Raw genomic sequence first — 24,066 nt, 5'->3', positions numbered from 1 at the left:
CCCCGCTCTCCGCAGCTAGAGAAAGCCTGCATACAGCAACAAAGACCCAATGCAGCCAAAAATAAATAAATTAATTAATTAAATTAAAAAAAAACAAGAAACACCCTAACTGGCACCCTTGGGGTGGGCCTGGTCCCAGGGAACAGGAAATGCCTTCACTAGGCTCCTGCCTGCAGGTTTCTGAGACAGGAGCCCTGGTTTGCGTCCAAACAGTGGGTGGGAAACTCCCCCTAGAGGTGTGATGTGGGGCTGCAAGCTGAGGCTGGTTCCTCACCTTCCGGGCACAGAGGTGACAGAGCTGTCTTCCCGGTCCAGAGGTTGGGACGAGGCCCAAGGACGGCCGTGGGCGAGCAGGACCCCCAGCCAGCACCCAGCTCATCCACCCCCATTAGCGTACCCTCCCAGGTCTCCACGTGGGCACCAGACGGGAGCAGAGGAGCCCCTCTTGTCTGGGAGTCAGGAGAGGCCCCTGGGGTGGCGTCCTTGGACCTGAGAGCTGAAGTCTGGGCAGGAGAGAGACAGGCAAAGGTAAGGGAGGTATCTGTGGCCCCAGGGGGCTGGAGGGTGGCTTGCAAGAGGGAGCCCAGGTGAGAGCACATGGGGACCAGAGCAGAGCAGGCCTGGTGGGCTGGGAGGGAGGGGGGTCACAGCTGGGTGGCTTCTGGAGGTCAGTTCCTGGCCCTGTCCTTGACTGTGGGACCATGGTGAGGTTGCTTATGTACAAGCCCCGTGGCACGCGCGCAGGCGGGGCTGTGGGTGGTGAGCGCAGGCGGGGCTCAGTGCAGAGCCCAGGTTTCTGCTGAGCCTGCATCTCAGTGTGGAGCCCTGGGGTTCTGCTCTCCTCAGGGCCCCTCACCCCGGCGCCCGCCCGCTGGTTCTTCACAGCCCTCTTCCTTTCCGGACAAGGAACAGGCCATCTTCTCTCAATAAGTAGACAATTTCACATACAAATATCATACAAATATGCATACAAATATACAAATACATACAAATGTATTTGTATACATACAAATACAAATATGCATACAAATATCAAATCATTATGCTGTACACCTGAAACCTAATAGAATGTTATACGTCAATCATACCTCATAAAAAGTCATTAGATTTATCATTTGTTAATGATTGCAAGTAGTATGTCGCAGGTTAGATTTTTTTCATTTAATTTTTTGAATGGGCAACGCACTTCATGTGGTTCAAAAAGCCCCGTGTACAAAAGGACACACGGGAAAGGGTCTCCCCGTACCCCTGCCCCATCTGCCCAGCACCTCCCCCCTCCAGGGGCCACTATTATTTGTCTCTTACCTCCCATGATAGATAGATAGGTAAATAGATAGATAGATAGATAGATAGATAGATAGATAGATAGATAGATGATAGACACATAGATACATAGATAGAAAATAGATGGATAGATGCATAGGTAGGTAGAAAATAGATGGATAGATACATAGATATATAGATGACAGATAGATGGATACACAGACAGATAGGTAAATAGATGGAAAGGTAGATAGACAGATAGATAGATGGAAAGGTAGAAAAGATAGATGATAGATGGATAGATAGATGGACAGATGCATAGATAGATAGATACATAGACAGATAAATAGATGGAAAGGTAGATAGATAAATAGATAGATAGAAAATAGATGGATAGATACATAGATAGATGACAGATAGATGGATACACAGACAGATAAATAGATGGAAAGGTAGATAGATAGATGGATAGACAGGTAGATAGATGGAAAGGTAGAAAAGATAGATGATAGATGGATAGATAGATAAACGATAGATGATAGATAGATGATAGATGGAAAGGTAGATAGATGGTAGGCTGATTTCTTTTCAAAGTTTGTTTTTTAATACAAAGCACTCTTTGTTCTTTATACATTATCTGTGGGTTCTATTGATATTTCTCTCCCAGGACTTACTGCCCTTAGGCTTCCTCCTCACCACACATACGCACACACTCACACACACCTCCCCCACATATCTCGTGTCGACTTCCCCTCTCGCCACCAGCCTCTCCCAGCGCTCCCTCCCTCGGCCCGTGTGTAGCCCCCAGGGTGTGCCCACCCACCCTTCCTCATCTTACACGGGAAGGGCAGTGAAGCCACACAGCCCCTCACACGCATGGGCGCAGGGACTTTGGCATGACGCTTGTCACGTGACCCTACTTGCTCTTTGCAGGCAGAATCCGCTGTCGGATGGAGAGGGAACTCAACATCATTTTCTTTAACTTATTTATTTTTTATTGAAGTATAGTTGATGTACAATATTACATGTTATAGATGTACAATATAGTGATTTACAATTTTTAACGTTTATACTCCATTTATAGTTTTTATAAAATATTGGCTATATTCCCCGTGTTGTACAATATATCCTTGTAGTTTATTTTATATCTAATAGTTCGTACCTCTTAATTCCCTGCCCCTATATTGACCCTCCTCCCTTCCCTCTCCCCACTGGTAACCACTAGTTTGTTCTCTATATCTGTGAGTCTGCTTCTTTTTTGTTATATTCACTAGTTTGTTTAATTTTTTAGATTCCACATATAAGTGATAACATACAGTATTTGTCTTTCTCTGTCTGACTTATTTCACTTAGCAGAATATCCTCCAGGCCCATCCATGTTGCTGCAAATAGCAAAATTTCGTTCTTTTTCGTAGCTGAGTAGTATTCCAGTGTGTGTGTGTGTGTGTGTGTGTGTGTGTGTGTGTGTGTGTGTGTGTGTGTACACCACATCTTCTTTATGCATTCATCTGTTGATGGACACAGGGTGCTTCCGTATCTTGGCAATTGTAAATAATGCTGCTATGAACACTGGGGTGCACGTACCTTTTTGAATTAGTGTTTTTGTTTCTGTTTTTCAGATATATACCCAGGAGTGGGATTGCTGGGTTATATGGTAGTTCTATTTTCAGTTTTTTGAGAAACCTCCATACTGGACGATGGCTAGACCAATTTACATCCCCACCTACAGAGTACGAAGGTTCCCTTTTCTCCACATCCTTGACAACATTTGTTATTTGTGTTCTTTTTTGATGATAGCCATTCTGACAGGTGTGAAGTGATATCTCATTGTGGTTTTGATTTGCATTTCCCAGACGATTAGCAATGTAGAGCATCTTTTCATGTGCCTGTTGGCCATCTGCATTTTTCTCTTTGGAAAAATGTCTATTCAGTTCTTCTGCCCATTTTTTAATCTGGTTGTTTGTTTTTTTGGTGTTGAGTTGTATGAGCTGTTCATATATGTTGGATATTAACTCCTATCAGTCATATCATTTGCAAATATTTTTTCCCATTCAGTAGATTGTCTTTTTGTTTTGTCGATGGGTTCCTTTGCTGTGCAAAACTTTTAAGTTTAATAAGTCCCATTTATTTATTTTTGCCTTTATTTCCTTTCCTTTAGGAGACAGATTTAAAAAAATATTGCTATGATTTATGTAAAAAAGTGTTCTGCCTATGTTTTCCTCTAGGAGTTCTATGGTTTCTGGTCTTACATTTAGGTCTTTAATCCATTTTGAGTTTATGTTTTTGTATATGGTGTGAGAAAATTTTATAAATGTATTCTTTTACATGTAGCTGTCCATTTCCCCAGCACCACTTATTGAAGAGACTGTCTTTTCTCCATTAGATATTCTTGCCTCCTTTGTTGTAGATAATTGCCCACAGGTGTGTGGGTTTATTTCTGGGCTTTCTGCCCACACTGACCCATGTGTCTGTTTTTGTGCCAGTGCCATACTGTTTTGATGACTGTAGTTTCATAGTATAGTCTGAAGTCAAGGAGCATGGTTCCTCCAGATCTGTTCTTCTTTCTCAAGACTGTTTTTGGCTATTCAGGGTCTTTGTGTTTCCATACAAATTTTAAAGTTATTTGTTCTTGTTCTGTGAAAAATAACCTTGGTAGTTCGATCCAATGTCTTCTTTATTGGGGGAGGAGCTGCCCATCCCCCACCCCTCCCAGGGCCCTGGAGGTCTAGTTGCCCAGAACGTCCAGGGGAAGCCCTTGGTCTTAGCCGGCCCCTGCAGTGCGTGTCCAGGGCTCTGAGCACCCAGAGTGTGTCCAGGGGTGGTGTCTGAGCCATGCCAGGATCCAGGGACCCCTGTGCACTGAGATCAGGAGTGTGGGGCTCAGAGTCAGGTTCCTGGTTGCACCTGTGGCCTCTCTCTGAAGTCCTGCCAGCCGGGGCTGTCCTTATCCCCAGGGAAGCTCCCTTCTCTTCCACTCCTTCACATAAGATCTTACGTCATCTTCAGTGTGATTCCCAGACTACGGGCTCCCAGCAGAGCAGTCACCATGCCCAGTCCCTACCCACACCCCCGTACCAAGCATGCAGGAGGCACTCAACAATCAACTGCTAATGACACCTGGGTGACCGCCTCTTTCCCAGCAGCCATGTTTCATCCCTAGACAACACCCACCCCTTGCCTTCGTAACCAGGTGGGAAGAAACTGCCCGTAACAAAGGAATTTCTCACCAGCAGCTTTCCACTCATGGGCTAAGGGGCTTCCTTCAGCCCAGACTCTCATGATCATCCCAGAAGGATACACACTGGGCCCACACACATCTCTCTATCCAGCTGCATTTCACTTTTTAAAACTGTTTTTCCGTATCTTATTTTGAGGCTGCTCATCCTAAATAACTCCCAGATGGCCCAGGCACCCACGCTGAATCACCAGTGCAGTGAAGGCTTGGGCATCGCTCTGAAGCCTGATACTTGATTCACCAAAACCCAGAGGCTGAAGGCGCAGGCACAGTGCTCCCGATTCCTTAATCCTGCCTAAGTCTAGCTCCAACTGTGCTCACATCTGTGCGACACAGGGAAATGAGCCAAATCACTGGAATTAGGCGGAATCCTGGCAGCTGAACACGGCATTCAGCTCCATCCTGACGCTGGGCACGGAGGCGGGCACAGAACCCACAGGTAGAGTTGGTGGAGCAGACAAACAGGCAGTAACTGGGAGGCTTCGAGTAAGAAAGATGTGGAGAAGACGGTTTCCTTTTGCCCAAATCGTCCAACCTGTCTTTCTGCATCGAGTCTGATTGCCAGGGACGCATTCCAGAATCTGCCTAGAATGAAAGGAACCAGGTGTCTGTGGACCACAGCAGCTGGCCGAACACGGTTCAGGTGCAGTGGCCACCACAGAGGACCAAGACACAGGCCGGCCCCCAGAACCTCCAGGGCAGCGGGGAAAGTAATCCTGCACAGCTGACTCCAGGCAGGGCCGAAGAGACTTCAGGAGAGGGGCACAAACCAGCCAAGGCAGTCGGGGGGGGCGGGGGGGCGGTTCCTGGGGGAGGAGGCACTCCAGATTGAAGAAGGCAGGGATGGGGCAGGGGATGAGCAGAGGGCGAATGTGGTGGAGGAGCAGGGACCACGACGAGTCCGGAACAGTAGGGAGATAAACGGTGAGGGCCACTGTCTGTTAGCACTTCCTGTGTGACAGAGCCCGTGTTAAGTGGCTTGGGCCCTGCTTCATTCCCACCTCACAGCAACCCCCTGGGGGGAGCCCCACCTGTGCGTCAGAGAGAGGAGAGGAGCACAGGCCCAGCTGGAATCACAACGTCCAGCCACATCGTGGCTCCCAGGACGGCTGGTGGCCCTGGGCCATTGTGGAATCCTCTATGGGCCACGTCTCCCCACTTTGTGGGGGCCGGCATCGCCAGCAGCGCCCTTCACGGATGGGAAGCCAAGACTCAGGCTCTGAGTCCCCGGGCTGTCCCAGGGGGTGAGGCTGGCCAGAGTGGATCCAAATGTTTGCTAAGAAGCCCGAGCGTGTGCCCGGGTCGCCCAAGCAGAAACCAGCCCCCATCAGCACCCCGGGGGAAGGCGCCGTCGTCGCTCCCATTGCACGGAGGAGGACACTGCGGCCTGGAGAGGCTCAGCGCCTTGCCGGCTCACACAGCTGGCAGGCCGCAGAGCCGGAAGGGGACCCGGAAGCCCGACGAAGAGTCTACACTCAGCGTCAGGCGAAGAGCGTTCCTCGCCTAGAGCACCCTCCCCGGGCACCGCGGTGGACGTGACCTGGTGGGGAGGGGGCGGGCAGAAGCCCGAGGTGGGCGGGGATGGGGCGGGGCGGAACCGGCGGCCTTGATTGGGTGCTGCTTTGAACTCGTCACGGGACTGCCCCCAGGCCGACGCCCCGCTTGGCCCCGCCCTCGGACCAGACTCCGCCCAGTCCCAGGCCCCGCCCCTCCGCGGCCAGGGCTCACCTGCCGACCACTCTAGAGGCCCGGGTCGGGGAGGATGGGCCCGGACACCCCTGCCCCGGTGCGCAGAAGTCCCTCTGCAGCGCTCAGGCCAGGGGCAATGGAAGCTCTTGGAGCCCACACTCGCAGGCATTGTAGGTTTCCTGTTGCTTTTCTTCTTAGCTGCTTTACTGAGGTGTAACTTGAAATTCCGCCATTTAAAGCGTACAGTTCAGCGGGGTTTACCCCGAGCTGTGCAGATATCGCCACGTGCAGATATCGCCACAACCTAATTTAGGGCGTTTCCATCCCTCTCCCCAAACCCACGCCTTCCAGTGATCCGCACTCTGACGGCGCTTCGCCGCGGGACCGGGCCGCCAGGGGGCGCCGCGATCCAGCCCTCAGCTGCGCCTGCGCAGGCGCCGCGCGCGAGCCCGAGAGCGAACCCACCGAGCGCGCGCCCGCCCCGTGGAGTGCGCCTGCGCGGAGCCCGTGGCCGCGCCAGCTCCCGCCGGGGGCTCGTCGCTGGGCGGCCGGGCCATGGGGGAGGCTGAGGTGGGCGGCGGCGGCGCGGCGGGCGACAAGGGGCCGGGGGAGGCGGCCACCAGCCCTGCCGAGGAGACGGTGGTGTGGAGCCCCGAGGTGGAGGTGTGCCTGTTCCACGCCATGCTGGGCCACAAGCCCGTCGGTGAGCGGAGCGCCGCGCCGAGGCCGCGCACCCGCGTGGGGGCGGGGCGGCGGGCAACGGCCGGGGGCGCGCGCGGGGCGGACGGGGCGGGGCCTCCTGTGCCTGCACCCCCGCCGACCCTGCCCCCACCTGCGCACCCCACCCCTGCCCTCCCCTGCACGCCGCCCCCTCCCGCAGCCCCCGCTCCTGCCCCCGCTGCCCCTTCTGTACCCTAACCCCGCCCGACTCTGCCCGCTCCTGCGCCCAGCCACCCCGGCCCCTCTTTGCTCCTTCCCCGCTGACCCCTGCCCTTTTCTCTCCCCCTTCCCCCAACCCCTGCTCCCCTAACCCCCACCCCCTCCAACCACTGCCCCTCTCGCCCCCTTGCCCCCCACCTCTCTTCCCCACCCTACCTGCTGGCCCGCCCCTCCCCACAAGCTGACCCCTTTCTTCTGCAGGTGTGAACCGGCACTTCCACATGATCTGTATCCGAGACAAATTCAGCCAGAACATCGGGCGGCAGGTCCCCTCCAAGGTCATCTGGGACCACCTGAGCACCATGTATGACATGCAGGCACTGGTGAGCAGGCCCCCACCCTCCCCAGCCCTCCCAGGGCCAAAGCCCCTCCCTCCCCCGGGCAGAGCTGGGGGCAGGCAGCCCCTCCATGCCTTCTCCCTGGGTCCTTGCCGGGCCCTGGCCTCAGGGACCTTGATGTCTGGGATGTCCCACAGGGGACCAGTTGTTGAACAAGATGGCTCTGAGTAGTTTTACGAAAAACACAAGCCTAACGACGGTAGCTAGTTATTGCCTGGAACCTACCTTAGGTGGGGGCTTGGGGGGTGGTCGATTAAGATCTCGCCAGGAGATAACTAGGGAGCTGAAGCTCGTGGGAGAGGCTCTTAGGCCGTTGTCAGCCTTGTGGAAAGTCTCCGAGTGCTCTAGGCAGGGAGGTGACCGGGTCTGAGTCCTATTAAGATGAATCTGGTGGTTTCTGTGAGAACCAGGCAGGCAGGGGCCCAGGCCTCATGGAACCCCCAGCTGGCTGTGTCTGAGGGGGAAAAGGTTAGCTAGGTAACCAGGACGGCAGAAAAGACAGGTGGGCATTCCCGGCAGAGGAATGGCAGGCGTCAAGGCCCTGTGGCAGCAGGCATTGATGCGTCAGGGGACGCAGAGGAGGCCGGGGTGTCTGGAGAACGAGTGGGAGCGGGGATGTCAGGTGACCAGCAGGGTGGGAGACCGTGCTGGGGTTAGGCAAGGCTCTGCCTCTCCTTGGGACTTGGGGCTGCCCCAGCCGCCCAGCTGAGACCTGCTGCGCATCTGTGAGGTGGAGAGCGAAGCCCGGGCCTTCTTGTGTCCATAAACCGCGCTGCCGCTCACTCCCTGTTGGTCTTGGGCAAGTCGTTTGCGCCTTGTCAATCTCCCATAGAAAGGGGAACTGACAGCTGGGCCCTGGATCTGAACCCCTGGCCCACAGTCAGTACCCTGGAAACTCGAGGACAAGCCGCTAAACTAAAGCAGGCCCTGCAGAGGGGCCGTGCCCACCAGCTGGGGCCCCGCTCCCCGAGAATTCCTGTGTTCAGAGGCTTGACAGGGCTCCCATGCTTGTCATGTTGGGGGTCACCTGACCCTCAGGAACTTCCTGCACCCCGACTCCAGGCTGGCGGCCAGGAACTAGACACAGAGATGAGTGTGGCAGGGCCCCTGTCCTGGGGGGCCCTGGTGCGGTAGGAGACAGTTGGCTCTCGGGCGCAGGCACTGGCTCCAGGGTCCTGTGGCTGTGACGCCCAGCACAGGGCCCGCGTGACACTGTGGGGGGCCACCCAGGGGTCTCAGCCCAGGACAGCTGGCCCCTCTCCCCTCGCTTCCTTAGACCCCAGCACCGCCATGGAGCTGATGCCTCGGTCACCTGGGGCCTTGTAAATATGAGTCTGTGGACCGCACCCCACAAGGTGACCGTGAGCCCAGGCGCCCTCGGGGTTTGCGAAGCTCCCGGATGTTGGTTGGCACATTTACATGCTGACCGCCTGGCTTGTCAGCACAGCTCCCAAGTTGGGGACTGGAGGCCCTGTCTCCTGAACCCCCTCCCGCCCTAGAGACCCTTCCCACCAGCTCACCTTTCTCCTCGTCCGGCGGTCCGTGTTTCCGGGGTCTCTGTCCCTCTGGCATGGGTATGACTTCCCTCCGTTTTGCTTTGCTTACCTGGTTTCTACGGGGGTGGCTCTCCCTGCCTCCCTGGCTCCTTCCCCCCGGAGACGGGACCCAGGCACCGTGGCCTTTCCTCGCGGCTGTCGCGGGCCCTGAAGGCGCTCTCCTGGAGGGGGAGCCCACGCAGCCGGGCCAGGCCGGCACGACAGCGCTGCCTGATTCTGCCCCCGGAGGCGTGCCAAGGCGTGCCAGCCGGCGGAGCTGCCCCGGCATCATCTCAGGTGACACTAAACCCTTATTCTTCCCATCGTGATGCCTTCCTGTGGCTCGCACTGTAGTTTTGCCTCGTCTGGGTCTCTGTGACAAGCCAGCCCCTCGTAGACTGCACAAGAGAAAAAAGAAAGGTCTCAGCCCTGCGCCTGCCCACTGCAGCCCCCAAGACAGTCACGTGTGTTCATTGGTCGCTCCTGAGTTGTCTCTTACATATCTTTAGTCACATTTTCTTTTGAACGTGACTTTTAAAATCACATTTTCTTCTTTGTTTCTTAAAAAAACCCAAAATGCCCTGTTTGCCATCAGCACGAGTCTGAGATTCTCCCATTCCCAAATCCAGAGAGGAACTTCGTCCTTCCAGACGAAATCATTCAAGAAGTCCGAGAAGGTGAGACTCGGGCGAGAGCATATTTGGGAACTAGGAAAGGCCGAGGGTGGTGGTGTCAGGGTGAAGGTCACGAGCCTCGGGGAGTGAGCGTCACTGGCGGGTGATGCTGGGCCCTCTTGGAGGGGGAGGTCTGGGGGCCCCCGGGACGGGGGGAGGACTTCCTGAAGGACATACGCGCCTCCCGAGTCACGAGGAGCCCCTGGCCTGAGCCGCTGCAGGTCGGGTGGGGCTGCGGCGCCCACTGCCCCAGGCTCTAGGTCACCGTCGGCCATCTCCCCCCAGGAAAAGTGGTCATTGAGGAGGAAACGAACGAGGAAATGAAGGAAGACGTGGACCCCCACAATGTGGCCGATGATGGTAAGTATGGAGCTCACCCGCCCCTCCTGGGGCCCTAGGGGCACAGCACCCCAGCTTGGCAAGGCCTCCCCGTCGCGGGCAGCCAGGGCCTGGCACCTGGCTCAGCAGCTGAAAAGGCCGCTTCCGTCTGCTCAGGCAGAGCCTCCCACGCTGGGAGGTCACGCACGGGGCCGGCACGGGGCGGGGAGGGGGGCACGGGGCAGCCTGGCCCCGGGCCCGGTCAGTGGTCACGGGGTGCAGGAGGGTGTCCGACTGAAGTAGAACGGGTGGCGGCCTTCTCAGTGCAGGGCGAACCCCGAGGAGCAAAGACGGGCACGGCTGGGCCTCGCTCCCCCAAGGGGCAGGCCACATGGGCACCCCCAGTTCGGGAGGAGCCTTTTGGGGGTCAGTGTCATGTATGTAGGTGTAGATTTCTTAAACTGAACAGGAAGATGAAATAAAATTTTGGATATTCTGTTTTCAGCCAAATGATTTTGTCTCCCAGTTTTTTCATCTTCAGGAAGCTTGGGGAAAGCAACAGAAAAGTCCAGCAAAGACAAAGACAAGAGCAACTCAGACTTGGGGTCCAAAGAGGGGCCGGACAAGCGGAAGCGCAGCCGGGTCACCGACAAAGTCCTGACCGCCAACAGCAACCCCTCCAGCCCCAGCGCGGCCAAGCGGCGCCGGACGTAGACGCTCACAGCAGGCAGGCACCGTGGTCACCAGGCGGTCGGCGGGTCAAATGCCACCAGGCCTGCTGCCTGCCCTCAGGTGCCAGAGGCTCCCGCGGTGCCACTCAGAGCGCCTGGGCTCAGATGGCCCTTGACGACCGGAATGGGACCCGTTCAGATGCTGAGACCCGAGAGGTGTGAGCCCCGGCCACGTCCGCTCCGGACAGTTGTGGCTTCGTGACGACGGCCGAGCTGCGCCGGTGGCTAAGTGTTGGCACGGGCCTGCAGACCAGGCTGCGTGGGCAGAGAGCGGGGCACAGCCAGCAATAACACACCGACCCGCCTCTCTGCTCTGAGGAGCCCCGGTCTTCCCGTTTGTCCATCTGTCCTTCTGTCTACCGCTCTCACCTGACTGCGGCCTCAGGAGAGCGTCAGGCCGCGGGCGCCGGCCCCTCCACCACCCGAGAGACTGAGAACTGGGTATTTTGCCTCATTCACTTGTACTGTAACGATGTATATAATTTGGTTGGTATTTCACTATTTAATTTTTAAGAAGCCTATTTTACTAGTGTTTTATATGAAAAAAAAATACTGCAGAAGTTAAACCTGTGTTGTATTTTTTCTGAGATGTTTTGTTTTAAGGTAACAGACCACTGAGATACTTTTTGCTCAGTTTTTATATGCCGATACAGAGAATTTGTAGCGGTTATTTTTGTATTCTTGAGTAACTCGCAAACAGACCAAATGAGCATGTGGAGGGAGGCAGGACGTGGGGCTGACCCGCCACAGCCTGGGCCCCGGGCTGACCGAGGTACACTTGTGTTTGACTGAGGGACATTAAAACACAAAAAAGCAACCTGGAGTTGTGTGATTTTGATACCAAAGTAAGTTAACTTCTCCTACAATAGGAAGTTGTATCTTTTCAAGATTTATAACTGAAGCTAACTGTGATGTACTGGATCACTTGATACAATGAATATACGGCCTCGTAACAGCAGGTTCCAGAGTGGCTACTTCGTTGCATGTAAGCAACCCTTCAAATGCAGAATGTCAAGAGAGCAAACCAGCCGGAGCTGGTGCCTCCTTCCCAAGAACAAACGAACGTGACGGTGAGAATTCCGGCTGAGCTTGTGTTGAGAGGCGCGGCCGGGCCTCCCGAGTGACGGCGAAGGTGCTCGCCCTCATCTTGACAAACCACGAGGACATTGAATGCCACCCGTCCCCCACCATCAGGAGCAGGAGGTCAGAACTGGCTGAGCCCCCGAGGCCAGGCCAGGAGCTCCATGGGCTGAGGTCACCTGGCGTGGGGTCAGAGGCCGGCACCCGCTTCCCTGGCAGGGCCGACGCTGTCCGGCAGTGTCTTGTGTCAGGTTGAGTGTCCTGGGTCGGGTCTGCCGACCCTGAGCAGCCCTGGCCTTCCAGCCCGACTGCCCTGTGTGGGAAGCTGGGGCAGAAGCTTGCACCCCACAGTCAGACCTGCTGCATGGGGGCCCCTGTGGGGTAAGTCTCCAGCAGAAGATCACACCCTCGGAGGTAACCTCCTGCCACGGGGAGGGGAATCTAGATGGAGCCCAGGTGCAGTTGGGTGTGACTGGCACTTGTAAAGCGGAAGCTGGGCAGCGTCTGAGAACAAGCCTTGTGTGGCAGCAGGCAGCCGTGGGAAGGCTGTGCTCTGAGCGCCGCAGGCTGGGGCCACGGCCCTGTCTCCGCTGCATGCTTGTCTGTTCTCTGGGGCAGAGGTGGGGAGCCTGCCCGCCCACGTGCTCTCAGAGCTGCCCAGCCCTGGAGGGCACCCCAGCACCCATCAGTGCCCCCATCAGAGGCTGGAAGTCACAGCCAGGGTCTCCGAGGCCAGCTGCAAGTCAGCTAAGAAGGCCAGGCCCGCGGCCGCAGCCTGCGGTGGGCCAGCCCCACCCGATGCCTGGCAGCTCTTCTGTCGCCTGCTCCTCGGGACACCTGCCCAGGCCATCGGTGGCAGACGATTTGCAGAAATGCCCAGAGCTCCATACCTTTGGCAGAGTCACCACTGTCCTTTTAGAAAGTCGTCCAGGCAAGACGGTACCCAGAGAGGTAACAGGTTGGTGAGTCTGCAAGGAATTGGCACCAGCACCAAAAGAGGTCTTTAGCTGTGCCCACGGCCAAGATTGGCAGGTTCTGTTCAGCTCTGGGTCGTCCCCAGCTGCACAGCTTGAGGACTGTCACGTCCCCTGAGGCCTGCTAGCTGACTTGCAGGGCTGGGCGAGGTCAGCATCCCCAGGGGCTGGGCTGGGCCTCAGTCTGTATGGAACAGCCCTGAGGATGATCCCCGGTCATTTCTGCCTCCAGGTGTTTGGATCTTTGCCTGGTGCCCCCTCGTAAGTGCAGGCAGCCCCTGTGCTTTCTTATAACCATTATAATGCAGCAAAGGGGACAAGAGGGCAGACCCACGAGGACACTGCACTATGGGACTCTCTACTGGAGAGAGACTTTCCCGCTGGCCTTGAAGAAGAAAACTGCCCAGTTGTGAACCTTTGGAGGGGACACAGGGATCTCTGCCCTACTGCCCAGGAAGATGGCTTCTACCAACCATCTGAGGGGGCTTGAAAGCAGTTCAGTCCCCGAAGGAAATCTGATGAGACTGCTGCCCCAGCCGACACTTGGAGGGCATCCTGGGGGGACACCTGGGGGACAACTTCCAGGGGGTGTCCTCCTGGGGGCATCCTTGCGGGGGGACATCCTCCACACATTCGTACGGGGTGGGGGACATACTGTGGACAACTGCCAGGGGGGCCACCCTTCGGGGGACATCCTGCCTCAGGTCATCCTGAGAGGGCACGATGGTGGAGAGAGGTATCCTCCAGGGGGAATGTTCTGGAGGGGAAGGGACATTCTGGGGGGTGCTCTGGGGGACAGGGACCCTCTGGAAACATCCTCAGAGGAGAGGGCATCCTGGGCTACATTCTTCTGAGGAGGGCATGGGGGCGGGGCTTCTTCCAGGGGGTGGTTCTGGACTTCTAGGAGGTAAGCATCCTCCAAGGAAAAGATCTCCAGGGTGGGGATCTCAGGGTGGAGGGGAACATTCCCGGACAGTGGAAGAGAGACTTTTCAGGTTGGTGGGTTGGGGAGGCAAGCATCCTCCAGGGAAACACCTTTTTGGGGGACATTTTCCCAGGGGAAAGGGATATTCTGGGCGGATCCTGAGGGGGTGTCCTCGGGGAGCATCCTCCAGGGGGCCTCTCCAGGGAGAAACCACCAAGGTGGGCATGGGTGGCGGGCAACCTCACGGCGGAAGGGGGCGAGCGTCCTCCGGAGGGGCTTTCTCGGGGTGATGGGCCTCCTCCAGAGGGACAGCCTTCAGGAGGCCTCCTGGGGATGGGCCTCCTCCGGGCGGGGCGGACGGAGTCGGCAGCCCCGGGCCCGCCCCCGGCACGCCCCCGGCACGCCCCCCGGCACGCCCCCGGCACGCCCCCCGGCACGCCCCCGCGCTTCCTCCCTCTATCACTTTCGCTTCCGCCGGAGCGGGTCCCGCCGCCGCCGGAGTATGGAGGACCCGGACTGCGACTCAACCTGGGAGGAGGACGAGGAGGAGGACGGCGAGGGCCCTAGGGCCGGGGCCGACGAGGATGGCGAGGCCGGCGCTCCGGGGGACGTGGAGGCCGAGGCGGACCCGCGGCCCAGCGCGTTCCAGGTGCCGCCCCCGCGCGCTGGGTACCCGGCGCCCCTGGGGAGGCCGCGTTGGAATAGGGGGCAAGGCCCGGCTCCTGGAAAATCGTTCCCCCCCCGACCCCGGGGCCGGGTGTGGAGGCCCCTCCCAGAGACCCGGCTTGGGGCCCGGCTCCCCATCTCCAGCGGTTGCCCTCTTCCCTGCCCTGTCCTCCTCCCCCATCGTGATCCCCAGGACACCCTGAGATCCGCCCGACCCCCTCCCCCGCACCCCCCGCCCCCGCACCAGGGCACCTTGCAGGGAATCCAGGGCCACCCTCAGACCCGTGTCCCCAGGACCAGATCTGCGTAAGGACACCTCCTCAAGGGGGTGGCCCCGCACATCCTGGACTCCTCTCTGTCCTGCCCCAGCCTCAGGCCCTGGCTCTGTCCTCTGAAGAGGCCCCAGCCCTCAGTGCTGGCCCCCTCCACTGCTCCTCTCGGCCTCCTGGAGCTCCCTCCTCCACCCTGGCGCCGCTCGGGGGGCACCTCACCCTGCCCCGCTGTCCAGGACTCCAGCTTCCCTCAGGCCCCGGAGCCCCCAGCCTGCCCCACCCCCACTGATCCTCAGCGTAGCACCCACCCACTCTGGCTGGGGCTGACCTCACGTCGTCTTGGAGGTGGCCTTGGAGGCTACATGTGTGTGGCGTGCCTGCGCCAGGGTGGCCGGCTGTGCCCACCGGTTACTCGTTGTCACCACTGGTTACTTGTCATAACCATGGTTACTCATCATTACCAGCGGTTACTTGCTAGCGCTCGCCAGGTGTCACATTCCCGGAGTGGGTGCAGCTGGGGTTCCGGGTAAGAGGGAAGGCCCCAAGTGGTAGCTGACACCATGTGTCCCCCTCACTTTGGGATGAGGGCGTCCTGGCACCATGTCTAGGGAGTCTTGAATTCCAGCCTGTGTGGTGTCGGGGATGGATTCTCCCTGTAGCAGATGAGAGCTCTGGTTTTTCAGGTTTCTCTCTGTGTCTTGGAGTGGTCAGTCAGCGAGAGGGACCCCAAGGGGCTCCTGGGCCTGGCTGGAAGGCCGGCGGCCTCGGCACTTCTCTAGTGTTTCAGGGAGGTAGGCTGGGTAGTGGTCAGGGTCACAGGAGTCACAGGGCAGGAATCTGGCTCTTTCCGCAGGCAGATGCCCACTGGGCATGGTGCAGCTTAGGTGAGAGGACACTGTCACCACCATAGTTCCATGGGCCACGCTCCTAAAGCAGTGCTCTGGCACCTTGACCTCCCTGTGAGATGCCCACAATCCTCTGACCTCTTTCCTGTCTCCTTCCTGCTATGGCTTCTGTCCCTCTACAAAGTCCCTATCCCCTCTCCCGCAGGGGCCCCCATGGTCCTCTCTGGCTGCCCCACACTGGGTCCCAGCATGGCTTTTTGGTGCTTCGTCCTGGGCTCTGTCATTTGTGCATCTGTGGGGCTGGCCCTGCTCTGAGCTGTGCACGTGACCAGCATCGGTCAGGACCCATTCTCTTGAGATGACCCAGGGAGGCAGACAAATGGAAACTGATGGAGGGGTGGGGCCAGCTTCTGCTGAGTTTCAGTTTCATCTGCTGTCCATTGGCCAAACTGGCATCTGGCTAAGAAGCCCACCAGGGGAAGCATCTGGGGCCCCTCCTGGCAAGGCCACTACGCTTAGGGACGCAGACCCTTAGGTGACAACTTAGAGCACAGTGCAAGGAGGAAGTGCTGGGAAAGGCGGGGTTCCCAGGGCAAGGTCCTGGGGTGTGATCCAAGCAGGGTAGCCAGCAAACATGGGAGGAGAAAGTGAAGCTAGAGTTAGGGGGGCTCCACCCCAAGAATGCACATTGGCCTGGGGTTCCTGAGGGCTGGAGCAAGCAGCAGGGGGCCAGCCGCACTCCAGCTACTCCGACCCCCTCTGATTTTGCTGACAGCTAGCCCAGGTCCTTGCTGCCGTCACCAGGATGGGGGCTCCATGGGGTGGGTCCTGCTTGCTGGCTGCCTTGAGGAGTGGGGAGGGTCTCCTTGGGGGGGGTCTCATCCAGTCTCCTCTCTTTCCAGCTCAAGGTGACAGGGTCCCGAAACTGGCGAGCGGTGCGGGACACACGCAGGTACCGGCACCACTACCCGGTAGGTAGCTGCCTGCAGCGCCCTTGCCCCCTGCCGCCCACCCAGGACCAAATCCTCCTCCCGGAGAAGGCCAGCTGGACAGTGTCCCATCAGCCCTTCTCAGACAATGTCCCACGTCCTGCCGGACACCCCAGCTGGGCCTGCTGTTCCTTCGCTTAATCATGGGGTGACAGCACGGCGCCCTAACTCCCATCTCAGTGCCATTACCTTTAAAACACGTGACGGCGCCAGCTGGCAGCTCGTCCACAGGAGGCCCGGCACCGCTAGCCCATCTCACATCCTCCTTTCCCTCAGCCCCGGCTCCCTGCACCCAAGAGTCTCAGGCAATCCCTGGGCTGTCTCTGGGGTGCAGATGAAGGGGACCTCCCAGCCCTGGCCCACGTTGGTGAGGGGAAGGTCGTTGCTGGTGGTCAGAGGTGGCTGCTGTCCCCCAAGTGTGGAGGCTGGTCCTCACCTGTGGGGTGGGGGGCCCAGACTTGGCACTTGGGGTCTTCACCAGCCTTCAGGATGTCTGGAGGTTCACGGGCCAAGAGCAGACACCCCCTCCCTCCCACCCATCCCAGGAATGCTTTAGTGTGAGGGGCCCTTGGAGGCAGCCTGTTTTGGTGATGTCCTGACTGGCACCTTTCTCTGGCTCCTCAGGATTTGGTGGAAGGAGATGGCAATGGTGACATGCCCAACCTGAGTTTCTACAAAAACGAGATTCGGTTCTTGCCTAACGGTGTGTACCTGCTCGGCTGCTGGCAGCTCCAGCCTCGGGGGGCTCCCTTCTCCCCTCTGCCTGTCTGGTCTGCTGGGACCTGGTTTGGACACGTGGCTTTCAGATAGCCCCACGGTGCCCCCTGGAAGCTGCTGAGGGGCTGCCAGGGCCCCAACTCTTGGCCTGGATCCACTGGCGAACATGCTCCGAAGGGCCAGGCAATGAACGTTGGTGGCTTTGCAGGCCGCACCGTCTCTGTCCGACTACCCGACTCTCCCTCTATAGTGGGAAAGCAGCATGTGTAAGCTAACAGGAAAGAACAGTTTTTACGTTTTTAAATGGTTGGGGAAGATTTAAGATATAATAACATTTTGTTACATGTGAAAATCATATGAGATTCAGATTTCAGCGTCTGTAGTGAGGTTTCCTTGGAACCCACCCGTGCCCTTGCACGTACGTGTTGTCTGTGGCTGCTTTCCTGCCACGGCACAGGCCGGTGGCCGCACAGCCTCAAGTGTTCCCCTCCTGGCCCTTTGCAGAAACAGGGGCTGCCCTGCGGGAGACCAGGCTGCAGGGTGGGGCTTGGCTGCAGGTTCTGTTTGAGGGCAGAATTCTGGCCAGCAGCCTGTGCTTTGCGGGGTATGGCGAGGCCCCCCTTCTGCAAAGACAGGTGCAGGTTTGGGACCACTTGTCCTTCCCTGATGGGGCCTGCCCACTCAGGTCTGCCCTCCATCAGCAATAAGGGTCTGCTTTCCAGGTGGCAGAGTGGCAGTCGGCCAAAGTGGGGTTAAAATCACATGAGCTGTGCACAACCTGAAGCTGCCAGGCCCCGAGGTCCTCACGAAAGGGGCAGAGGGCGGTGGGGGGAGGGGCTCTCGGGAGCCCTGGCTGACTTGTCCCCGTGGGGCTCCCAGGCTGTTTCATTGAGGACATTCTTCAGAACTGGAAGGAAGAGTACGACCTCCTGGAGGACAATCACTCCTACATCCAGTGGTGAGTGGGCAGGGCGGGGCCGAGGTTTTGGGGCGGGGCTCCAGAGGAGGGGCTTGAGGCCCCGCCCAGGCTGGAGCCTGGCTCCGCCTCTCCCAGACACAGCGCTTACTGAGCAGGTGCACTGCCCTCAGCGCCCAGTGCCTGGCACTGCAGGCGGGACCAGCTAAGGGGAGACCGGGTCCTGCAGTCTGGGTTCTTCTGGGTTCTCCAGCTGTAAACAGCCTCTGCCCCTGGGAGCTGACACCGGTCTTGGGGGACAGGAAAAGCAGCAAACCAGCTGGCTGGAGGCCCCACGAGCCTGCCCGCGGAGCCCCTCTGCCGCGGGGGCGGGTTCTAACGGTGCCTTGAGGCGCCCCCGGATGCTGCCCCACAAACGCAGTGTCCTTTAAGGACAGCTTGCAGGGAGCCAACCTGGGGCACAGGGTTTCCCGGGGAATAATTCCACAGCGTTAATGATGGGAGGAACAGAAGAATGTGAAAATGAAAAGGAATGGAGGGCTTCCCGGGGGGTGGCTGGCAGGTGCCCTTGCTGCCGAGTGGGCGGGCTGGGAACTTCTGTAGGTGGGTCTGTCCTGGGCCCTCATCCTGGGCACCCTCCCTGGAGCTCTCCCACCCTTGCCCCTTGGCTTTACTGACTGGTGAGAACCCGTGGCACGTGTGTGGTCCAGCCAGCCCCCGGAGGCAAGCGGAGAGCCGCCTCAGGCTGCCCAGCCAACGCGTGCCAAGTGGCTGGTGGCCCGTGTCTGCCAACTGATGGGGCCCGTGCCATCTCTTCCTTCACAGGCTGTTTCCCCTGCGGGAGCCAGGAGTAAACTGTCACGCCAAGCCCCTCACGCTCCAAGAGGTCGAGGTGAGCTCTAAAGGCCAGGGGAGGGGCCTGGCTGGCCACAGGGGTTCGCGTGCCCCTTCAGGAGCTGCTGGGGGTACAGGAGCTAGAGGAGCCCCTCCCCCCCAGCCGTGTAATTATCTTCCCTCCCAAGTGGGCCTCGCCTCTGCCCCCAGTGCTCCTTGCAGGCTTCCAGAGAAATCCGCCTGTGAGGATTGCTCACATCCAGGGGTCCAGGGCAGGGGCCACGAGCGGAGTCAGAGCGACCGGGCTCTGCCTTGGGCAGCCCTGGTTTGGGCTGGGTTGGGGCTGCCCTGGATGGTCGGGAGGGGGCTCCAGGAACCAAGGAGCCCGCGAGAGAGGCCAAGCAGGTGCACCGAGGAGACAGGGTGGGTGCTTGCTGCCCCGTGTCCAGCCCTGGAGTCCCTGAGGTCCCCTCTCAGGTCAGGGAGTTCCTCTTGGGGCCACGGCAGCACCTCAGGCCTCGGAGAGACCTTGCGGCAGCTCTGCGTGAAGAGAGCATCCCTGGACTTCTGCACCGTGGCACTTCACCCTAAGGGGCTGAGCTGAAGCCCCGGGATGAATCGGGGACCGAGGGAGGCGTGCGGCCCCATAACTGCATTGGCGCCATCCTGAGCTCCCTGCTGCTCTCCGGGGGCGTTTTCCAGGCGTTTAAAAGCTCCACAGAGGTCAGGAAGCGGTTGGTCCAGGCCTACGAGCTCATGCTGGGCTTCTTCGGAATCCAGCTCAAGGACCGAGACACGGGCCGGGTGTGCCGAGCGCAGAACTACCAGAAGCGCTTCCAGAACCTCAACTGGTGAGGACGCCCCTCAGCCCGGGCCCAGCAGCTTGGGGGTCCGCACGGCCGGTCTCAGGTGGGGAGGAGCACCTCTGGGGAGGAGGCCTGCAGGGCGGGTGCCGGAGGCTCTGGGCGTCCTCCTTGCTTGCAGAGCGTGGGTGGACCTCGCCTGATAGGGGTGTGAGAGCTAAAGAAAGCCGCGTGAGTCCACAGGCTTCTTGGCTGTGCCCTCCTGCCCACGTGGGCATGGGTCAGGTTGTCAGGGGGGCTCCAGCACCTTCACAGCGTCCCTGAGCCTTGCACCTGCTGGGAGTGGCAGGCACGCCCCCCTCTCCCGCCTTGGGAAACGCAGGGCTTGGGGGAGGCACAGAGCGCGACTCTGCTGATGGTGCAACCACCCTTGCCCGTGGGTAACTGAAGCCCCCGCCTCTGCAGGGTCCCCACCTGGTCCTCTTCCAGCTGAGGTGGGGGTGGGTGTTCCATGGGACCAAGGGGACAGTCACCCTTCTAGAGGATGCATCCCAATCCCTCATCTACATGATCCAGGTTCACAGGCCGTCTTCTCAGGGACCGGGGCCCTGCAGGGGGAGCAGGTGGGGACGGGGACGGGCCTGTGGGCCGCAGTGTCTCTGCTGGTGGACGTCAGGCCCTTGGGGTGGGGGTGGGGGGAAGGGTGGGCTTTGGCTGAGCGCCGCCCACCCCCGCGTAGCCCTGCCAGCGCCCCCTGTCCCCTCCAGGCACAGCCACAACAACCTCCGCATCACCCGCATCCTCAAGTCTCTGGGGGAGCTGGGCCTGGAGCACTACCAGGCGCCCCTGGCCCGCTTCTTCCTGGAGGAGACGCTGGTGCGCCGGCAGCTGCCGGGCGTCCGGCACAGCGCCCTGGATTACTTTGTGTTCACCGTGCGCTGCCGGCACCAGCGCCGTGAGCTGCTGTACTTCGCCTGGGAGCACTTCCGGCCCCGCTACAGGTTCGTCTGGGGGCCCCACGACAAGCTGCAGAAGTTCAGGCCGTGCTCTCCTCCCTGCTCGCCCCGGCCGGCCCGCCGAAGGCAGGCCGACGGGGAGGAGAGCCCTGGGCACCCCCTCCTTGAGGCCGGAGCCCAGGGGCAGACCTGCGGGCCAGGGAGGCATGAGGAGGGGGACCCGGTGGCCCAGGGTCCCCAGCCTCCCGGCACAGAGCCCCAGGACGCTGGAGCCTTGGAGAAGGACCAGGGAGATGAGGCGGGCGAGGAGCAGGGGCCAGAGTCTCCAAACCCCAAGGAGAGCAAGAAGAGGAAGTTGGAGGCGAATCTGCGGGAGCGGGCCCCAGGGGAGCTGGGCCCGAGCGCCTCGGAGGTGGAGAAGATCGCCCTGAACTTGGAGGGCTGTGCCCTCAGCCAGGGCAGCCTCGGGGCGGAGACCCAGGAAGTGGGCAGCCAAGCCCCGGAGGAGGCCGAGCAGCCCTGCCCCCAGCCCCTGGAGGCCAAGGTGGCTGATGAGGTGAGGAAGCGAAGGAAGACGGACCAGGGTGCCAGGGACGGCACTGGGGTGGCAGCAGGTGATGGCACCCTGACGCTGGCCACCACCCAGCCCCCTGCCCCTTCAGGGTGCCCCATGGCTGAAGAGGGTGAAAATGGGGTCAAAGAAGAAGCAGATGGCCAGGCAGGGCCGGAGCAGGGTGCCCCCGGGAGCCCAGCCACTGCAGGACCCGAGGTGGATGAGAGGGCAGAGAGGGCAGAGCCCACGGAGGCAGGGCCCTCTGTCCAGCCCGGAGAGCCTTAGGGAAGGGGACGCCCGGGGCCGGCCCGGCCGCAGGCCTGGGAGCCCCGTCGCCACTGTCCTCAGCGCCCAGCTCTGCGGGCCTCTCCCTGCGGGTCACTGCAGCCGCTACTGCAACTGCTGGCAGGGCAGGTCCCGCCCTTGGGGGAGGCCAGGGCTTCAGCACCCTTCTTTCCTCGACCTCACTTCCCGCCTCTTTCGTCCTCTGTGCCGCTGCCCGCCCCCCACCTCTGTAACTTGGCTCCTCATGGCCTGGGGGGTGGGAGGGGGTACCATTTTCTTAGTCTGGCGCAGAGGCCTTTTCTGAATAAACTCATTTGACTTTGAGTGTTTGGGCGTCGAAGGTGGCCCTGTGGGTGGCCGGGGCAGGGGAGGGGCTGGTCTCATGAGTGATGCTGGCTGGACACCCTCTGGGTGCACGTGGCCCGGCTGTGGCACCACTTTGCCCGTGGGAGTGCCTGGGGTGCAGCAGTGGTGCAGGCCTCCTGGGCACCCTGACCCCACAGCTTCCCAGAGCCTCTGGGGCTGGACAGCTGGTCCCTCGGCTGCCTTTTGTCACCGGTTCCGGAGCGTGGGAGCAGTGTTCAGTGCGCCCTGATTTGGGGTTCCGTGATGTGCCTCGGGGAGCAGGCTCAGTGGTGCGCTCTGTGGCTCTGTCCCCTCTGTCCCCCCCCTGGCAGCCGCAGCAGCCCCTCACCCCATCGGTCCTCCACACAGGGACCCCCTGGGCCCTCCGACCCGGCGTGGGAACGGAGTGCCTCCCTCCCTCGGCAGCCCCCACCCCGCAGGACATGCTACCCCTGAACCTGGCTTTGCCCCCCGTGCCAGGACCGCTGCCTTCCTTTCCACATCAACACCAAGGATGAGGAGACTCGGAAGTGATGGAGGGCACACCTGGGGGGAGGGGGAGGGAGTTAGGGGCTGGAACCTGGGTCCCGTTTTCATGCTCCCCACAGCTCCTGTGGGGAGGGGGATGGACAAACTGGCAGCCACTCGCTGGGGTGGGTGTGGGGCATAGTGTCATCAGGTCCTCGTCCAGGCCATTATGGGGCTCAGGTTCAGATGGAGAAGCTTGGAGTGTGAAGTGAGAAGTGGACCCCATTGGAGCAACCCTTGGGGGGCGGATGTCTGTGCCCAGCAGTGGGGCCTGGGGACGGGAGGGCAGGCAGCTCGGGCCCACCTGACCCGCAAGCTTCGGGGAGAGGGATGGCCCGAAACAGGTGGGCAGTGACACCGGACTCTGACAGGTGGATGTGAGGCCAGCCTTGCGGCCTTCCCCAGGCCACTGTGGCTATCTGGGCTTCGAGGCAGGGGCTGCTCTCCAGGGGGAGGGTATTTCCTGGCAGCAGGTGGGAGGGTCTGCACAGAGCTGGGAGTGGGTTTGTAAGGCAGGGGGAGTGGGATTCCAGGCACTAGGTCTCCCTTGACTTCCCAGCCAGGCTTCCTCTGAGTCTGGTCCAGCAGGAGCCCTCTGGCGCTGTCAGGCAGGCGAGCGCAGGAAGGAGAGGGCGCCGAGCAGGAGGTGCCTTGGAGGTAGGGGTGGGGTGAAGCTGCTTGCCTCACACCCAGCCCCACCCTGCATCTCTGAGGATGTCCTAAGATGACTCTGACTTGGCTGAAAGGCTGGAACTTTGGAGATTCTCTTGGCCCTTCCTGATAGAATTCACCCTCCCTTTGGAGGGTGCGGCCAAGCCTGATGAGCAGCCCACAGCTGAACCCGACAGGGAAGGGAGGTTTTTAACTGTTTCGGTTTGCCTCGCTGCAGGCTCCCTCCTGGGCTAATTCCCGTCATCTCAAAAGTCCTGAGTTCTCACCTGCAGAAATGAAGCTCATCCTAAAGTAGCATTTCCCAGGGAATTCTAAAGACTCAGACACCTGAGGCGGGGCTGGGATTCTGAGCATTCAGTGAGCTCTGTAGGTGACCTGGATGTTTGAGTGTCCCCTGGGCGGGGGATGGTCATTGTGTCCTCCTGGCCCCAGGTGCTGCCCTGTACCCTGCTGTCCCCATGTGCTCCCGGGGTGAAGCAGAGCGTGCCAAACTGGCAACCCCTGAGCTGCCAAGGCTTGTGAGAAACGGGAACAGCCAACACCAGCCTCAGGGCTCCTGTTCATCACGCTTTTGCTTGGGCCTCAGGATCACGGTGGGCCTTCCTTCCTCTCTGCAGGGCCCCCACTTGGCTCTTGGTGGGGGTGTGCCGGGTGAGAGTCCGGCCTTTGCCTGTGCTGGTTCACATGGATGGACCACTCAGTACAGTTAAAGTTTGGGGAGAGGGCCCTGGGGGCGGCGTTCCAGCCTAGCAGGCATGGCCCTAGAGTCTATTCTGCCCACGGCAGGGCCCTGGAGTGGGAACCGGGGCCGTGGTGGGCCCTGTCTGACCCCTGGCACAGGCGTGCTCACCCTCTCTGGGGGTCTTCCTGGGCCTTGGGCAGCCTGGGTCCCTCTCAGGACCCTGCGGAGGAGTATGGGACTCACCCACCCCGCTGACAGGACTAGGACTGCCCCTTCTCCAAAGGAGCCCTTCAACGTGGGAC

General features: G+C 59.7%; 2 protein-coding genes across 4 annotated transcripts; both read left to right on the top strand.

The window, feature by feature from the left end:
- The first annotated feature begins 6,671 nt into the window (after positions 1–6,671).
- Positions 6,672–11,539, top strand: MRGBP (MRG domain binding protein). The gene is made up of 5 exons (XM_082359358.1): positions 6,672–6,890; positions 7,328–7,449; positions 9,595–9,676; positions 9,959–10,033; positions 10,518–11,539. Exons 1-5 carry the CDS (start codon positions 6,743–6,745, stop codon positions 10,703–10,705), a joined length of 615 nt encoding a protein of 204 aa, XP_082215484.1. The 5' UTR covers positions 6,672–6,742; the 3' UTR covers positions 10,706–11,539.
- Positions 11,540–14,147: 2,608 nt separating this feature from the next.
- Positions 14,148–21,861, top strand: OGFR (opioid growth factor receptor). Of its 3 annotated transcripts, none has more exons than XM_082359355.1 (8): positions 14,148–14,350; positions 16,393–16,455; positions 17,098–17,176; positions 18,070–18,148; positions 18,932–18,998; positions 19,643–19,791; positions 20,511–21,255; positions 21,362–21,861. In XM_082359355.1, the coding sequence occupies exons 1-8, from the start codon at positions 14,204–14,206 to the stop codon at positions 21,839–21,841; spliced, it is 1,809 nt and encodes a 602-aa protein (XP_082215481.1). In that variant the 5' UTR covers positions 14,148–14,203; the 3' UTR covers positions 21,842–21,861. The 3 variants fall into 3 exon arrangements, with proteins under 3 accessions (XP_082215481.1, XP_082215482.1, XP_082215480.1); XM_082359356.1 differs by having other exon boundaries at positions 16,387–16,455; positions 19,721–19,791; XM_082359354.1 differs by having other exon boundaries at positions 16,387–16,455.
- Positions 21,862–24,066: the final 2,205 nt, after the last annotated feature.

This window comes from Balaenoptera borealis (assembly GCF_965194805.1).
Source record: "Balaenoptera borealis genome assembly, chromosome: 16".
Taxonomy (NCBI): Eukaryota; Metazoa; Chordata; class Mammalia; order Artiodactyla; family Balaenopteridae; genus Balaenoptera; species Balaenoptera borealis.
This window is presented reverse-complemented; position numbering and strand designations above follow the sequence as displayed.

What these genes read in the sequence shown, in the direction of transcription:
- MRGBP (XM_082359358.1), top strand. Translation starts at nt 6,743, where the DNA reads ATGGGGGAGGCTGAGGTGGGCGGCGGCGGCGCGGCGGGCGACAAGGGG. An exon ending in GCTGGGCCACAAGCCCGTCG is followed by an intron (nt 6,891 to 7,327) that starts GTGAGCGGAGCG and finishes TTTCTTCTGCAG; the next exon opens with GTGTGAACCGGCACTTCCAC. An exon ending in CATTCAAGAAGTCCGAGAAG is followed by an intron (nt 9,677 to 9,958) that starts GTGAGACTCGGG and finishes ATCTCCCCCCAG; the next exon opens with GAAAAGTGGTCATTGAGGAG.
- OGFR (XM_082359354.1), top strand. Translation starts at nt 14,204, where the DNA reads ATGGAGGACCCGGACTGCGACTCAACCTGGGAGGAGGACGAGGAGGAG. An exon ending in AATCACTCCTACATCCAGTG is followed by an intron (nt 18,149 to 18,931) that starts GTGAGTGGGCAG and finishes CTTCCTTCACAG; the next exon opens with GCTGTTTCCCCTGCGGGAGC. An exon ending in TCACGCTCCAAGAGGTCGAG is followed by an intron (nt 18,999 to 19,642) that starts GTGAGCTCTAAA and finishes GGCGTTTTCCAG; the next exon opens with GCGTTTAAAAGCTCCACAGA.